The sequence below is a fragment of the Tauraco erythrolophus genome, unplaced genomic scaffold, assembly GCF_009769465.1.
Source record: "Tauraco erythrolophus isolate bTauEry1 unplaced genomic scaffold, bTauEry1.pri scaffold_63_arrow_ctg1, whole genome shotgun sequence".
In the NCBI taxonomy this organism is placed as follows: Eukaryota; Metazoa; Chordata; class Aves; order Musophagiformes; family Musophagidae; genus Tauraco; species Tauraco erythrolophus.
In genome coordinates this window covers 111,120-127,979 of record NW_028238631.1, presented here as the reverse complement: position 1 = coordinate 127,979, position 16,860 = coordinate 111,120, and the positions used below count along the sequence as shown (strand labels likewise).

Genomic DNA, 16,860 nt, shown 5'->3' with positions numbered 1-16,860 from the left:
CTCCATCTTGGCAATTTTTTAAGGTCTGAGTGTTTTTGTCCTCTAGTTTATGTGGGAATTACGGGCACGTGAATGAGGTGAGGCAGCAGGTCACATCAGACGATGCATAGAGAAAACCAGACAAGACAACGCCACTGTAAGGCGGTAGGTGACACGGGCACTTCAGTGGTGGGCTCTCCAGTTCCGTTGGATGCTCAGCGCGGGTGGGAATGACATCTTCTCCGCTGAACGAGCCCAGGAGCCGAGGAGGCGTCAGAGATGTCTTCCTATGGCCTGGCCACGGATGCCACTGAACTTCAGAGGCCAACTCCCACCCAGTCCTCAGATTGTCCTCGCTCCCCGCAAACATCAGATGCTCCTCAGAAGGACAGGGATTTGTGAGCAGCGCCAGGGCTCTGAATCATGCGTCAGCCCGGCTGTCATCCCCAGCCCGGAGCCCTTCACATCCAGGAACCTGCCGTGCCGCTTTGGATGGTGGGATCCAAAACCTGGTCCTGCATCAGCAGCCCGTGCTGTGCCGCTGTGCTGTCAGCTCCCACCTGCAGCCTGGAAAGGGCTCGTGCATCGCCCGTGGGGAGCCACTGGCACCGGGACTGGTGAATTTTGTGAGAGGGAGGCATTAAATCTTCTGGTTTTCTATCTCGAGACTCACCTCTCATGGGCTGTCTCAGAGGGACAGAGCCATCTTTCACACCATCCTGTCCAGAAAGTTACCTGCATCCACCAAAAATCCTGCAGAGCGGAGGGAAAGCCTCCAGCTGCCTGCCGCCTCCTCCTCTGGGGCAGCAAGGCCCAGCTCAGCTCTTCCTCCTGACTCCATGGACGTCGGTGTCCTGTGGGAGACACTGGCCCAGGGCTGCTGAGCAGAGCCCAGCTATGGCCACTGACCAGTGGGACTGCAGGCACCGATGAAGGGTCCAGCTGCCCCCCACCCTCGTGACAGCCCTGCCCGCCCCCAGCCACCTTTGGCCCCTTCTCCGCTTGTCCTCCACCTCGTCCTCCTGGTACTGACTGTGGCAGAGGGAAAACCAGAGCAGACACATAAATCTTCTCAAGATGCAGGAACCCAGGAGATTAGATTTATGAGAGAGGAAGTCATATTCTCCTGGAACTGCAGAAGAGAACAGCTAATTACCCAGCTCCACTCGCTGGGTACAAAGGCTCCTCTTGGGACAAAACCTTTGCTTTTCCTGACCTCTGGAAAGGGAAGAGGTGCTGCTGGTGCTGGGAGGGGCGGCACTGGAGGATGAGGCGTTTGCTCTCGGTGGAGGACTGGGCAGGAGCCAGGCTCACGACACGTCGCTCACCAGCGGAGCTTAATCCCGCTTTGGCTCTGAGAGGACTCGGCACGTTTGTACTTGGATTGGAGCATCTGTGGGACCTGAGGACAGAGGACTGAGAGCATCTCCTCGGGCAGCTGGCAAACCCGAAATCCGGTTCCTCGCTGAGGAAGCTCCACCGCGAAGCCAGCTCATGCCCGACCCTTGCTGTTCTCTTGGAGACTCTTCCAGGGCCCGGCTGCTCGGAGCCTCACAGACCTCCTCACTTCCTGCAGGCACTTAATCACGGCCAGTTTCCATCCGACTGTGCTCCTGCCAGTACAGAGCTTCCGCTGGAACAGCTCTTCTCCCTCCTCGGCGTTCAGCCCTCGTGCGTTCTCAGCGTGGACACACGTTCTTCCTCCGGCCACACTCTGCGGTGCCCAGCAAGTCCAGCTCTGCCAGCATCCCCCGACACCGGCTCCCGTGTCTCTGACAATCCTCGCAGGCTCCCTCCACACCCGCAGCACTCGGCCTCCTCCCTCCAGCAGTGTTCGAGGTGAGGTCTCAGGCTCTGCTCCGACACGCAGGGGCTCCACCAGGAACACCGGCGCTGGCCCGGCTCAGGGCGGCAGGCGCAGTCCCTGCAGCTGGGGCAACACTCTGGGTGCCCTGTGCTCCGCAGCACCCCCAGCACCCCCAGCACCCCCTACACCTCCCGTGAGCTTCGCCCAGCGAAGGGGAGCATCACAGAACAATGGGTTCTGCCCCGTGTCAGCCGGGGCCTGGTGTGAGCAGCAGCTCGCACGAGCCAAGGGATCTGCGCGCATCCCTATTTAGGTCACTGGCTGAAATGTTCTGCAGGAAAATTAGTCACTCTCCCAGCCACAGGGCCCAGGAGAAGGCGCCTGTCACCCGGCTGGAGCGGGGAGTCCCCGCTACCCGCCTGCCCGCAGCACCGGTGCCCCCGGGTGCCCTGCGGGCACCTCTCCAGGGCTGCCGGAGGCTCCTGGCCACCCTCAGCACAGACACCACAGCTAATACCCCGTGGAAGGCATCCCATCAATCGGGGAAGAAGCAACAACATCCTCCTCCTCCCGGCACGCAGAGGTCATGGACTCTGGCTTGCCTTGCTCCTCTCCCTTCGAACTGCAGACGCGCTGGTGCTGTCAGATGGAGACTTTACGTGGTCAGGAGACACAGGGAAGTACAAAGCCTTTGCACAAAGCCCTCAGAAGCCTGCAGAAGCCAAATTATTCCTCTGTCTCCCGTGGATGCTAATACGGCTGTCATGACAGTAGTGTCTCTGTTCTCACTGCGACCCGTTTGCTTTCCCGCCTCTCTTTGCCAGGCAGAGGAGCACTGATATCACCATTTTAAGTGACACACGGAGAGGTAGGGTGACCTCCCGGGGGAGCACGGGCAGACCGTGGCAGGCAGCCTGCGCGGAATGGGATGAGGTCAGGAGGAGTTTGTTTCATGGCCCAAGCCTTCCCTCCGCCGCCCCGGTGGAAGAGCAGGCGAGCGCCCGCAGCTGCTGCTGGGCACTGCGGCTCAGCACCTTTCCCGAGGGCCACGGAAGAGACCACGGGGGGGAAGCAAACACCTTGTTTGGCTGCTTCCTTCCCAGCAAACGTGGTGTGGGCAATATCACGTTCCTCCGTGTCCCAGAGTCACCTTGCACAGCCACACGGATGTGGGAAAACGCTCGACGCGGAGATCCAGCCCAGAGAGCGGGAGAGCTCAGCTGGTGCCCAGCACCGAAGCACGTGGGCTCTGCCGGCATGTCCGACACGGGGTATTCCTGCAGTGATTACGGGACAAGGGAAACAGGACACAGCCCAAAGGCTTTTGGCCACAGGAGACGCAGCTCATCACAAGACTTCCTGCAGCTCCGTGCCTTCCCGGGGAGGAACGTCTCACCTCCCAGAGAAAGGCGCTCAGGCACCCATCTGGAGCCAAACTGCCCCAGTGAGCGGAGCAGCCGCCAGGCTGGGGAGCCCTGACAGACTGGGACTCCGTGTGCTCCTCCGCATGCCAGAAATCTTATTAGAAAGCCACAAGCTGTCGACAAAGCACCCTTCTGGAAAAAGCGAGGAAGGCTTTGCTGCCCAGCAGTTCCCAGAGGCAACCGCAGCGCCCTGGTCCACCCTGCGCACAGCAGTCCAGGCTCCCAGGGGCTTGGCCCCGGGGGCAGGCCGTGCCCCCCAGCACCGTCGTCCACCCCCGCTGGGCAGCCCTCTGTCCCGCCGGCGCTCGCCCGGCCCCGGTCCTGGCAGCCAGCACCGGAGGCCTCTGCGGCTGCAGCCTCCCGGCACAGACAGGGAGAATGGCGTTCCAGAATACAAATTCCTGCCTTTAAGTGGATTCCCAACGCCATCCAGCAGCCGCCCCCTCTTTATCTTTACGCGCTTTAGACAACACTGGCTACCGGGGGGATTTAGGAATTAGCAAACGCCTTTCTTTGCCGTGTGCCTCGGTTTCCCCACCCACCACACGGCCAGGATGATACGGACCATCTTTGTGAACACGCAAGGGAGACCCTGTCCAAAAGCACCAGCTCGGACTGAAGTAGTATTGTGACTACAGAAGGGAACAGACCCACTAATTATTTGTGGCCTCTGGATGCCACCATGCTATTAAATAATTATAATAATTATAATTCATAGAGAAGATAACCTCAGTCTAAAGGAGCTTCTGCGTTTAAAGCCACTCCGCTGCTACGAGCGCGCTGGAAGGACCGAACGCTTCCCGCAGAGAGGAGACACGCCGGGAAAGGGACGGCGGGCGCCCGCCGGAGCCCGGCTCTGCCCGGTGGCCGCGTCCCCGGCCGCTCTCCGGGGCAGCACCGGCAGGGAGGGAGCGCGGCCGGCCGCCCCCAGCGTCCCCTGCCGCGGCTGCCCGAGGGGCTCGCTCCGCTCCCGAGCCCCCCGGGAGGGGATCGCTCCGCTCCCGAGCCCCCCGGGAGGGGACGAGGCCACCGGGAGCTGCGAGCCGGCGCGGAGAGGGCGGGCAGCCCGGCGCAGCCCGGGTCCCGGCGGTTACTCATACGTGTCCGCCGCGTGCTCCGAACGGAAAACCGGCTCCGGGGAGACCTCCGGGCTGCCCCCGCGCTCCCGCCGGGAGCCGCGGCTCTAACCGCCTGTGCGTGCGCGCCCGCGGGGGCGAGAGGGGCTGGAGCGGCCCCGAAACCGGCGCCTTCCTCTTCCTCTGCTACGGGCAGCAGCGGAGGCTGCGCCCGGCTCCGCTCCAGCCCCCGCGGCCGCCGAAGCCCCGCGGCAGCACCGGGGCCTGGAGGGCAGCGCGCGGCGCCGGGAGCCGCCGAGAGCACCGGGGGCCGGAGCCCTCGGCCGGCGTCAGCGCGGCGTGCGGTGCCCGGAGTGACAGCCCCGGGATCGCGGGCGTGCGCCTGGCAGCCAAGCGCAGCCCCGGCGGACGGACGCGTCTCCTACCGGGGGGGGAGCGGAGCGGCGGCCGGCACGGCCGCTACCGGGGCGCAGCTCCCGCACGGAGCCGCTCGGCGAGCGGAGGTGCCGCGGGCCGGGGCGGCACAGCCGGGCAGGCAAGAGCGGGGCGGGGGGCTGCAGCACAGGGGCCTGACCCTGGGGGGTCTTCGGCCCCTCTAACACAGCGGCTCTCGGCACAGATCTGTCTCCCTCGGCTGCCCACCGCCTCCAGCACGGCCGCGTCCCCCGGGGACCGCGGCCACGGCAGCCTGCGGCTTGCTCGGTGCGGGGTGCCCGGTGCAGGGTGCCTGGCACAGGGTGCGCGGTGTGGGGTGCCACCAGCCACTTGGGTGCCGGGTGCCACCGGCCCCGTGGCTCCCGCCCTTCCCCGGGCAGCTCCTGCTCGGCGGCGGGGCAGAAGAGGAGAGACCCGCGGAGCGCTGCGGCCGCCGGGAGCACGGGGCGCCGGGGCGGCCGAGGCCGCTCGGGGCCGGGCACCGCGCTCCGCCGGCGGGGAGGACGGAGCGCGGCCGCCCGGGCACCGCAGTTCGCCCCACGCCCGCCCAGCCCGGCTCCTTGCCCCGGCCCCACCGGCCCCCCCGCACCCCGCGGGCCGCTGCGCCCGGCTCCCGGCCGCGGGTGCCCGTGCGGCCCCGGCGCCCCCGGGGTCTCCGCACCACCGCGGGGTCCCGGTTTCGGGGCTCTCCGTACTGCTCCGCGGTTCCTGGCCCCAGGGTCTCCGCATCTTCCCGAGTCTCCGCCCCGGGTCCCCACCCCGCGCCGGCGCCCCCGGTCGTGGGTCCCCCCGCCCCGGCTGCGGGGCTGCCGCGCCGCCCGGGGTCCGGGTCCCGATCCCGATCCCGAACCCGGTTCCGGCCCCGGCCCGGGTACCGCCGCCGCGGCGCTCCGTGCGCAGCGAGCGAGCGCTGCAGGGCCGATGCCCGCAGAACCGAGCCCGGCCCGGCCACCGCCCTGCCCCGCTCCGCCGATCGGGGCCCCGCTCCCCAGCCCGCCCGGTACCTGGTGATCGGCGGCGGCGGCGGCGGCTCGGGCAGCGGCGGGCGCGGGGCACGGCGGGGCGGAGCCGCGCGGGCTCGCCGGTACCGGGGCGGAGCCGGCGGAGGCGGGGCCGGGCCGGGGCGGAGCGGAGCCGGTGTCGGCGCCGGAGGTGTGAGCCGGTGGGCGTTCGCTGGCGGCGGTGCCGGCGGGACGCGGGATGCCCGTGCCGTGTTCCGGATCACCGGTACCTGCCGCCTCTCGGCCGGGTCCTGCCCGGGCCGGGCCCCCCGGGCGGTGCGATGGCTGCTCGCCCGGAGCCGCGAGTCTCCGGCCCCGCGCTCCTTCTCTGGCACCGCGGGCACCCGGCGCTGCCCCGCGGTGTCGGGCAGGCGGGGAGGGCCGGGCCGGGGCCGGGGCCGGGGGCCGGGGCGGAGGAAGGGACTGGCACCGCCGAGGCTCTGGGCAGCGCCCGCCGCGGAGTGTGCAGGCGCCGTGCCCAGTCCGGTGCTCGGTGCTGGGCACATGGTGGGGCACAGCCCGTCCCCCCGCCAACCCCCTGCCCGTCCCGGCCCAGCAGCGCCGCTGGGCCCAGGAGCAGCTGCGCGGGGCCGGGAAAAGCCCCTGCCCGCGCCGGGGCTGGGGGTGCGGCGGCAGCGCGGCCGTGGGCACCGGGGGAAGCCGGTCCGTGCACCTGGCAGGGCTGCGGGGCGGCCGGAGGCACGCACGCCGCAGCTCCGGGCAGGGGCTGCCCGGGGTCCCCGAGCTGGGGAGCAGGAGTGCAGCATCCCCCCGGGGACCACAGAGCCTCTCCTCCGGTTTTGAACGTGTTGTGCCCGCAGCCCTGCCGGGTGCCCGGTGTGCCAGCCGGGCTGGGGCTGGGCTGGGGCTGCGCTGGCTCCGGGAAGTGCTGGATGGTGGGACTGTGGCTCGGCTGGAGGCTGGCTGGGTCTGCTCGTCTCTGTGACCACCCAGTGGGTTTTAGGGCCACGTGCTGAGCCAGGCTATCCCTGGGCCATTCCCCATGCCATCCACAGAACAAACCACATCCCTGTGTGTGGTCGTGCCTGGCTGTGTGGCTCCCAGTAATGTAATTTAAATGTGAATACGGTTTCCCTTGAAGAAGGTGTAGCAGGCGGTGCAGAGAGTTCACCTGGATCTAACTCCAGCAGCCACCAGAACAGCTCTTTCCAGATGATTGGTCCCATCAAATCTCCAGAACAGACAGGCTTGCTGCAAGTTTCTTCCTGTCGCCTTCCTGCCCTGCCCCACATTACCCACGGGGCTGTACTGTACTGGTGGTGGTGGGTGACGTCCAGCCCTGGCTGGTGGATGAGAAAAGGCCCCCCAGAACCTCAGCGAAGGCTCAGGCTGCTCCTGCTCTGCCCTGGTGAGCCCCACGGCCGGGCTCGCTCAGTGGTGAAGGCGACCCCGGCTCCCACCACAGGGTCTCTCCTGAGAACAGGGTTCTGTGACGTTGCACACACGGATGCTCAGGGAATGAGGTGGATTTGTGGCACTTTCCCCACTCTGCTGGCACATGGTGCTTGCTCCCTTGCAGGCAGGGCATCCCCCGGGGCATCTCACGCTCCTGAGCTGAGTCCTGGAAGCGGGCCATGCTGCACAGTGAGGAAGGACTTCCCTCCAGCTTTGTGGGCAAGTTGAACTCGCTTGGACTCGTGCAGGCAGCCGTGGGCAGCTGGAAACCTGGATGTCTCTCCAGGATCGCTGTGGCTGCCTGCATGGGCTCCCCGCATGCAGGCACTGCTGGCCCTGCTGCACGCTGGCGTTCCGCAGGGAAGCCTCAGGTCTGTGGCTTCGCTTTGTTGCTAAAAGGACTGTGATTTATTGGGGTTTTATTCCTTTGCTTCTCAAAAGATAATTCCCTGCAAACCTGCCTGCGCGCTTGGTGCAGGCCAGGGCTGTCCGCGGGGCGCAGCACTTCTCCGCAGCCATCCCTGCCGCCTGCTGCAGCCCTTCCCGAGGAGCTCCCCCAGCCCCGCTGCCGGGGCTGCCCAGGGGGGCGATCCCGGGGCCCTTGGTCACAGGCAGCAGCCGAGTGGCCCTGGGCTGTCCCCTTTGGCCTTGGAACCCCCCTCCACTGGCTGCTCTGTGCAGCTGGTGAGAGCTGTGCTGGGGCCGCAACAGGGCTCCATCCCTGCCACAGAGCGAGGGAATGCCGGAGGGAGCGAGCCGGGAGGAAGCTCCGGCAGCAGCTGAGCTGCCAGGGCTGGAAGGTGCCTGCGTCGGTCTGTGCCTTCCCGCTGCTCCTGCGCAGCCGAGACCGGCAGTGGTGCTCAGCACCCCGCGGTGCCCTCGCGGTGTGGCAGTCACCAGGGAAGGGTTGGCACCTGAAGCCACCCACAAAGCTGGTGACACTGGGGTGCAGCAGGGCCTTCGCTCCTCCTGAGCCTGCCAGACAATGCATCCTCCTGCCCTCACCCTCAGAAATAGCTGCTCTTTCCCACAGTTTCCAGTCCTGGGCGCAACCCCGGGACAGCTTCCCAGCTGAGCAGGCACGCATGGGCTGCCCTGGACACTGCTGGGAACCGGCTCTTTAATCATAGAATCATAGAATCATAGAATGGTTAGGGCTGGAAGGGACCTTCAAAGGTCATCTAGTCCAACCCCCCTGCAACAAACAGGGGTATCTCCAACTAGATCAGGTTGCTCAGGGCCTCGTCCAACCTGGCCTTGAATGTCTCCAGGGATGGAGCATCCACCACCTCTCTGGGCAACCTGTTCCAGTGTTCTACCACTCTCATGGTAAAAAATTTTTTCCTAATATCCAATCTGAATCTACCTCCCTCTATTTAAAACCATTACCCCTTGTCCTATCACAACTGGCCCTCCTGAACAGCCTCTCCCCATCTTTCTTGTAGGCCCCCTTGAGGTACTGGAAGACCGCTATAAGGTCACCCCGGAGCCTCCTCTTCTCCAGGCTGAACAGCCCCAACTCTTTCAGCCTGTCCTCATAGGAAAGGTGCTCCAGCCCTCTTATCATCTTCGTGGCCCTCCTCTGGACCCTCTCCAGCTGGTCCATGTCCTTCTTGTGTTGGGGGCTCCAACAAGCTTCCCAATACTGGGAAGCGTTGGGTGCTCTCGCAGCCCAACAGTTGCCCCCTCTCAGCACCGGCCGCGCTGGGCTTCCCACTGCGCTGGAGTGACCTGCCCAGTCCCGGGCTCTGCCCGCCCCCAGCACACCGCGGCACTGCCAAGGGTGCCTGGGTTGGTTTGTGTGCGGCTCTGGCGGAGGTCTGCGCGGTGATGGGTGACGACACCGTTGGCATGGCAGCCCGTGCTGAGCGCCGCCAGCTCTTCCACGCGCTGCTCTGCTGCTGTGCCGCGGGGCTGGACCAGGGCTGCTGCGTCCCCGGGTGACTCCGGGTGCGCGGCGACGCCTGAGCTCCATTCCCTGGGGAGTTTCCTGTAGCTTTGTCCCAAGCACAAAACTTCCTTTTAACGCGTCAATACTCAAAGTGCTTTGGAGTCTCTTGCAGAATCAGGTTTTATGTCGGAAGCACCGTCAAGCAAACGTGCTGAGCAGCGAAAGGGGAGCAGAACCGCGGTGGTGAGGGGCAGGGGGGTGCTGCATCTGCCACCCACACCCCTCCTTTCGCCAGCGGCGCAGCAAAAGGATGGATCTCCAAATCCCAGTCATCCGGAGATCAGGCGTAGCCTTTCTCCCCGTTTAGTGACGGGCATCCTGTGCCGCCGCCGCGCTGCTCATCCCGCAACAAAGCTGTGAGCACCCAGAGCGGGACTGGAGTTAATGGCCCAGTTTGGGACCCTTCTCTAGAGGCTCTCCAGACACACGGGCCTCCAGAAAGAAGCTGCTTCCCGTTTTCAAAATGCACTTATATCCACAGATTGCCTTAAATTACCTTAAAAATTACGGACGTGTGCTACAGCAAACATGCTGTGTAGTCATGTCCGTGTCCTCCCCAGCATCACGGCAGCTGCCAGAGCCGTCCTGCCTCTGGAGCGGGAAGTGCAGGACTGGGAGAGGAAGGGCTGGCTGCAGGAGCTGGGGCTGCACGAGCTGGGGCTGAGCGGGGCAGAGGGCTGGAGGGCTGGGGAGGAGGGGGCTGCGGCAGGCGGAGGGCGAAGGAATCCCAGGGCAGCCGGGGCTCTGGGGTACGGACCAGCTGGAGGAACATGGATGGGCACGTGGGCCCCTTGGGGCCCCATCACACCCCGCGGTGCCAGCCATGGGGGTGTCCCTTGTCCCCTGCCCACCTCGTGGTGCCAGCTGGGGCCTTGGCGGTGCCTGACCAGCCCCCCTCCACCAGAGTCACTACGTGGCCTGCATGGCTGCCATCCTGAGCCAGATGGACAAGGACCACTACAGCTCCTACATCAAGGCATTTCCCTCCCGTCCCGAGCTGATGGTGAGTGCTGCCCCACGCAGCGAGACCCGGGCCCTCCCTCACTGGCACCTCCCTGCCTCTCTACCCCACGTCTCGGCTGGGGTGTCCCACCGATCCTGGTGCCCTGCCTGCCTCTGGGCACCCGGCACTGGTGCCCCCTGCCCTGGGTGCTGGCACCGCCCACATCCCCACTCCGCGGAGGTGAAGCTCTTGCTGTCGGGTGACAAGGGCTCCTCCCAGCCCCAGTGCTCAGCAGAGCATCACCCTGGGAGGGCATCGTGGTCAAGCCCAGCTCCTGACACCTCTTCCTCCCCGGCAGGACTTCCTCATGGAGACCTTCATCCTCTTCAAGGACCTGATTGGCAAGACAGTGTACCCCTCTGACTGGATGGTGATGAACATGGTGCAGAACCGGTGAGGACCTCTGGGCCGGCAGGGACCCATGGGCAGATGTTGGGGCTGGATGTGAGAACCTGGGGCACCTTGCTGGGGCACGCAGACACTGGAGCACAGCTGTGCCGGGCAGCCTGAGGCCAGCTCAACCCCCTCCAAGCCCACCCTCTAACAGCCCTGAGTCCGTGCTCCTGCTGGCTCAGGGCAGCTCCGACACTCCCTGCTCCGTCCTGGGACAGTCTGGCCCCGTCTGGGAGGTGGGTGGCGGAGCTGCTCTCTGCAGCCCCATTGGTGGGCTTGGGGACTCCCGAGGGGCAGCGGGAAGCTGGCGCCAGACACCCCATCCTGCCATGCTGGGTGCCCGCACAGGGCAGGGATGCTGGGCATGCAGGACCAGTGCACCCAGGCAGCATTCGGCTACACCGCAGCGGGCGGAAGGGACCAGCTGGAGCGTGGGTGCGGGCAGCCGCAGCCCCGTGGCACTGCCAGGCCTGGCCCCCCCCCACCGCTCCTCGCTGGTGCTGGGAGCCCCAGCCTGTCTACCCACTGCAGTTTGGCCCCGGGGGTGTCGGTGGGCGGGCGATGCAGCTGCCCTCCGCTCAGTGCCCCACGGCCGCTCACCCCACAGGGAGTTCCTGCGCACCATCAACCACTTTGCTGCCACCTTGACGGAGATGTTCCTGAGCGACAGCAGCTTCGAGCTGCAGGTGAGCAGGTGCTGCCCCGGCCCTGGGGCTGCTGTGCCTTGCGGGGTTGGAGGGCTGGGGGCGAGGTGCCATGCTGCCTGTCCCCCTCCCTGTGCCACCCAGCCTGCTGTTTGTCCCCACACTTTTGCTGCAGCTTAGAATCACAGAACCACAGAACGGTTTGGGTCGGAAGGGACCTCAAAGATCAGTCAGTTCCACCCCCCCTGCCATGGGCAGGGACACCCTCCACTACACCAGGTTGCCCAAAGCCCCATCTAACCTGGCCTTGAACACTTCCAGGGATGGGGCAGCCACAGCTTCTCTGGGCAACCTGTGCCAGTGCCTCACCACCCTCAATGTAAAAAATTTCTTCCTTAGATCTAATCTCAACCTCCCCTCTTTCAGTTTAAAGCCATTGTCCCTTGTCCCCTAGCTTTGGAACAACTATTTCCACCTGGCCGTGGCTTTCCTCACCCAGGACTCGCTGCAGCTGGAGAATTTCTCCCAAGCCAAGCGCAACAGCATCCTGGCCAAGTGAGTCACCCGTGCCTTCGCTGGCCCTCCCCGGCCCAGCCGCCTGCCAGCAGCACCACAGGACCGAGCTCTGGAGCTCGGCTTCAGGTTCCTGCCCCAGGCTGCTGCCAGACCGTGGGTCAGGGATTTTGGGATGAGCCGGTCGGGCTGTGCTTGGGCCCCTGGCCTGGGCACTGTGCCCCAGGCTGCAGCGTGATGCTAACCAACATCTGTCCTGGCAGGTACGGGGACATGAGAGCCACGATCGGAGCTTCCATTCGGGACATGTGGTACAGCCTAGGTGAGCCACGGTGTGGCCAGCAGCGAGGAGGCTTGGCAAGTCTGTGAAGGCTGGTGTTCACCAGCACTGTCCCCAGAATGGGTGCTGGCGAGTGGGGTGTTGCTGGTGTGGGGCATGGGAGCCGCAGGCATGAGCAGGGCGTGCGAGCCCGCAGGCAGGGGAAGCTGCAGGTGTGCAAGGCTGGGGGACAGGACATGCAATCTGTGGGATACGTGATCCCACGGGATGTGCGTATCTGCCGGCGTGCAAGGCGGTGGGTGTGTGAGCCCGCAGGCACTGTGACCGGCCGCGTGCTCGCGCTCCCTGCGGGCAGCCTCCCCGCGCCGGGCTGGCGTCTGCCTGCAGCTCTGCCTTCCTGTTGCCAGATCCTGCGTGCTCCTGCCGTGCCTTGTGTCATGGGGCCGGCAGCATCCCGGGGCAGGCAGGCAGGACGCAGCATCTCGGGTCTCTGCCCCACGCCCCAGCAGGGAGCTGTGGGAAGCGTGTGGGGCAGCCCACAGCACAGCAGAGGAGCGGTGACGGGTGCCCACAGGCTGCTGCATGGGTTATTCATGTGTGCCAGGGCCTCTAGGTCCCGTAGCAGAGCGTTTGCCACGCTGTCCTGGCCGTACAGCGTTACCAGCCTGCCAGCACGGCTGTCCCGGAGGACTGCCTGGTTCTGCGGCAGCTGCCTGCCCTGGGCATGCTGACCTCTTCCTGGCACCACTCCCCCTCCCCTTCCACGCGTTGCTGCCCGTTTACAGCCGTGGGGTGCCAGGCCAGGGCTGGCCCAGGGAACGGGTGGCAGCCCCCAGGCCCCCCCAACCTTCCCTGCCCTCCCAGGCCGTCACAAGATCGAGTTCATCCCGGGCATGGTGGGCCCCATCCTGGAGATGACGCTGGTGCCAGAGCTGGAGCTGCGCAAGTCCACCATCCCCATCTTCTTCGACATGATGCTCTGCGAGTACCAGCTGACCGAGAGCTTCAGCCGGGTGAGTGCCCAGGGCCGCGGCAAGACACCAATGTGGCCAGATCCTGCTCCTCACCAGAGCACAGACCCCGGGGACCTGAAAGCTGAGCATCATCTGGGCAATGGGGGACCCCTGGCAGGGAGGGCTGTGGTGTCGGGGGGCACAGAGCACCATCCAGAGCCCCCTGGGGTCTGCTGCGCCCAGGCTGCTGGGGGACAGCGACGAGGCCAGCACCGGAGCGAGACGGGGACCTGGGGAGCAGGTCAGGGACCCCGAGAACAGGATGGGGCCCTGTCTGTGCCGGGACGGTGCGGGGACTCATCCACACCGGGGAGCCGGATGCCCTGGGAGAGGGGCAGGGACTCAGCTGTGCCGGGCAGTCCTGGGGCTGCAGCAGCCGAGCCTGGGGGCTGTCTGGGGTCTCGAGCCGGCTCCAGCCCCCGCAGCCCCCCGCGCCCCTGCGCCGCGGCCCCGCGTCCCGGCGGCTGCAGCCCGAGGCCGCGCTCAAGCCCGTCTCCGCAGTTCGAAGACGAGATCCTGCGCAAGCTGGACAGCGAGGTGGAGGGCGGCCGCGGGGATGAGCAGTACAAGCAGCTTTTTGAGAGCATGTGAGTGTGCAGGGCAGCCCCGCGCACCCTTCCCTCCAGGGCACGACCCTTCGCTGGCTGCCGCGCTCCTGCCCCAGCTGAATCTCGGCCATCCCACTCCTCCTCACGCTGTGCTCTGACCCAGAGCACGGCTCTCAGGGGAGTGGGACCTAAGAGGAAGGCTGCTGCCTGGGCAGCGTCATGTCCCTCTTCTGCACCACGGCTGCCCAGCCAGCCTGCCCCTGCCTGCCCCAGGCAATGCCCCTGCCCCAGGAATTACCCCTGCCCTGCCCCAGGCACTACCTCTGCCCCAGGAATTACCCCTGCCCTGCCTCAGCTGATGCCCCAGCCCCCCATATTGCCCCTGTCCTGGGCGATGCCCCTGTCCTGCCCAGGCTTTGCTCTTGCCCCATGGTGCCCGTCACAGGTTTGTGTGCAGGGCAGCTGGAGCTGTCAGGTCTCTCCCCCCTCCCTGATGTACCTGTTTGGGGACAGCACTCTGTCTCGCTGCATACCAGGTGTTGCTTGTCATTCCTTGCTGGGGACTCCTGGCCCCCCCCAACTCCCTGCACCTCAGGGGAGCTGAGCTGGGGCAGCGGTGGGAGCACTGCGGAGCTGAGCGTGCAGTGGCACCCGTGACCTCCTCTCCTCCCCAGCCTGCTCAGCTGCTGCCAGAGACACCCTGAGCTGGCCAAGCCCGGGGAGAACTTCGTGGCGCTGGTGACGGGGCTCCTGGAGCGGCTTCTTGACTACCGGGCTGTCATGAATGACGAGAACAAAACCTACAGCATGAGCTGCACCGTCAACCTCCTGGTGGGCACCTGCCCTGTGTCCCCAGCCCCCCAGGGCTCAGCCCTACATCCCCCCGGGTCCCCCGAGGGCTGCGGTGCCCCCGGCACAGCCGAGATGGGGTGCAGGTGGTGCCAGACCCGGTGCCCCCGGGAGGTGCTCGCTGGGCGGCACCGTGCAGCTCCTGCTGCCGAGGGCAGCCCCGTCCCTGCATGGGGATGGTCCCAGCGGCACTGTGACCCAGAGTGAGGTATGGGAGTGTTGGGGGCTGCAGCATGTCCCCCCTCCCGGGGCCACTCAAAACAGCCTCATCTGCTCTTCCCCAGAACTTCTACAAGGAGATAGACCGCCAGGCCATGTACATCAGGTGAGCACGGCCCCGGGGAGGCTGGCATCACCTGGGGGTGAGGGGTCCCGGGGCCCCGAGCTGCCCCAGCCCCCTGCCACCCTGGTCCCAGGCACGCGGGACGGGGATGGCGGAGTGGCCACAAGGGCAGGGTGCTGGGGGCTCTGCCCCCACCAGCTGCCAGCCGGGGACTCTGCCCCGTGGGGGAGCACGGGATGGACCCCCAACTGCCACGGAACCCCCCTCAGGTACCTGTACAAGCTGAAGGACTTGCACGTCAGCTACGAGAACTACACGGAGGGAGCCTACACCCTCCTGCTGCACGCCCGGCTCCTCAAGGTGGGTCCCGGGGGGCTGCGGGGGCTGCGGGGGCCGAGGGCTCAGCGTGACGAGCTCCTGCTGCCTCTGCGCAGTGGTCGGACGAGGCGCCGGCAGCGCCCGTGCAGGGCTTGCACAGCCCGTGCCTGCACACCCAGCGCCAGCTGAAAGAGGCTCTCTACAACCAGATCATCCACTACTTCGACCAGGGCAAGGTGAGCGGCCGCATGCCCCAGCAGCCCCCCGAGCCCTGCCAGGATGGCAGGAGCTGGGCTGTCCCAGGGCAAGCTCGGCCCCCGGCCACTGCTGCCTCCTGCTCCAAGCCCCCAGCCTCAGCACAGCCCATCCACCTGCCCCACTGCGGTGGTGGGGCTGGAGCTGCCCCACAGTGAGCCTGGGCTGGGTGGTTCGACCCCGCAGCCGCCCAGCTGCCATGGCTGTCCTTCCCTGTGATCTGACCCATCCCATCCCATCCCATCCCGTCCCGTCCCGTCCCATCCCATCCTATCCTGTCCCGTCCCATCCCGTTCTGTCTCAGCTCAGCCTCAGCCCCCAGCCCCGTCACTGCCCAGCAGCTGGGGCACCCCGGGTGAGGGGCTCACCCAGGCAGGGGCTCAGGTGCTGGAGATGGTGGGAAATCGAGTCCTGCTGCTGCCCGGTGGCACCCAGCCGGAGCAGCCACCCCTGCGGGGAGAGCCCGTCCCGCCTCGCTGAGGAGCAGGGCTGTGGGTGCCCCCTAGACAAGGCTGGTCTCCTCTGAAAGCCCCCAGTGCCCCCCACCCCCCAGCTCACCCCACACCATGGGGCTCCTGTCCTGGCCCCATCTCCTGCAGATGTGGGAGGAGGCCATCCACATCTGCAAGGAGCTGGCAGAGCAGTATGAGACCGAAGTCTTTGACTACGAAATGCTGAGTGGCATCCTGGTGAGTGCCCAGCTCGGCCGGGGGCGGCCACGGCGTCAGAGCCGTGGGGAAGGACGGGAGGTCTGTGGGGCTCCCATCCCATCCCCACTCCTGCCCCTTTCCCCTGCAGCAGCGGGAAGCCGAGTTCTACGAGAAGATCCTGAAGGTGCTGCGGCCCAGCCCGGACTACTTCGCCGTGGGCTACTATGGGCAAGGCTTCCCCACCTTCCTGCGGGTGAGTGGCTCCCAGCCGCCCCAATGCCAGTACCGTGCCAGCAGCCACATGCTGCACCCGCCCCAGCCAGCGCCGGCGCCTGGGCTGAGCCTCATGGCCGTGGCCACCTTGGTGGCACCCCGTGAGCCAAGCCCTGGCAGTGTCCCTGCTCCCCAGGGATGGGGCCCCTCACTGCGGTGGGCATGGTGATGCCGGGGTGCCAAGCGCTCCGGCCAGGTGATCCCCCGCTGGGAGAACTGGAGGAGCCCTGGCAGCGCACAGGGTCCTCGCCTGCCAGGACGTGGGTGTCCCCTGGGGACAGGGCGAGTGGGGCACAGCGGGGGGAGACGGGGATTTGTGGGGCTCAGGGCAGGATCTTGGCTGCCCGTGAAAAGCACGAAGCGAGAAGCCGCAGCCCCAGCGGCAGGCGAGGAGCCGCTGCTCCTCCAGCCCCCCGTCACCTTCCCGGGAACCCTCCAGGAGCGCGGGCAGAGCGGTGGCTCCGGCACTGCCCCTCCAGCACTCGGCCCCTGCCCCAGCGGACCCCCCAGCTCTGCCCCCTTCGTATGAGCGAACTGATGGAATGGCCGCCCCTCGGAGCTCTCGCATTGGGTGCGCTGCCTGGTCTGCCCAGTCCACGTGCCAGCGGGACAGCCGGCGTGACTGCAGCCCCGAGGTGCCACCGGCTCCGCCAGCACCCGCGGATGATGCTCCTTTGCCCGGCACACACTGCACGCTCCGCTGCTAACGCAGTGGCTCGTCCCATCGAGCGTCATGGCAGGGCAGCTCC

General features: G+C 66.5%; 1 protein-coding gene across 1 annotated transcript in view; it reads left to right on the top strand.

Annotated features, from left to right (window-relative positions):
• Positions 1-16,860, top strand: part of LOC147525806 (dedicator of cytokinesis protein 2-like) — a 74,073-nt gene that overhangs the window by 52,688 nt on the left and 4,525 nt on the right. Inside the window, exons 29-41 of the mRNA XM_086630978.1 lie at positions 9,994-10,092; positions 10,391-10,485; positions 11,093-11,171; positions 11,584-11,684; positions 11,906-11,964; positions 12,787-12,935; positions 13,437-13,522; positions 14,158-14,314; positions 14,617-14,657; positions 14,885-14,975; positions 15,050-15,169; positions 15,788-15,877; positions 15,987-16,091. Coding sequence (XP_086487104.1) covers positions 9,994-10,092; positions 10,391-10,485; positions 11,093-11,171; positions 11,584-11,684; positions 11,906-11,964; positions 12,787-12,935; positions 13,437-13,522; positions 14,158-14,314; positions 14,617-14,657; positions 14,885-14,975; positions 15,050-15,169; positions 15,788-15,877; positions 15,987-16,091 — 1,272 coding nt within the window. The remainder of the gene's footprint in view (positions 1-9,993; positions 10,093-10,390; positions 10,486-11,092; positions 11,172-11,583; positions 11,685-11,905; positions 11,965-12,786; positions 12,936-13,436; positions 13,523-14,157; positions 14,315-14,616; positions 14,658-14,884; positions 14,976-15,049; positions 15,170-15,787; positions 15,878-15,986; positions 16,092-16,860) is intronic.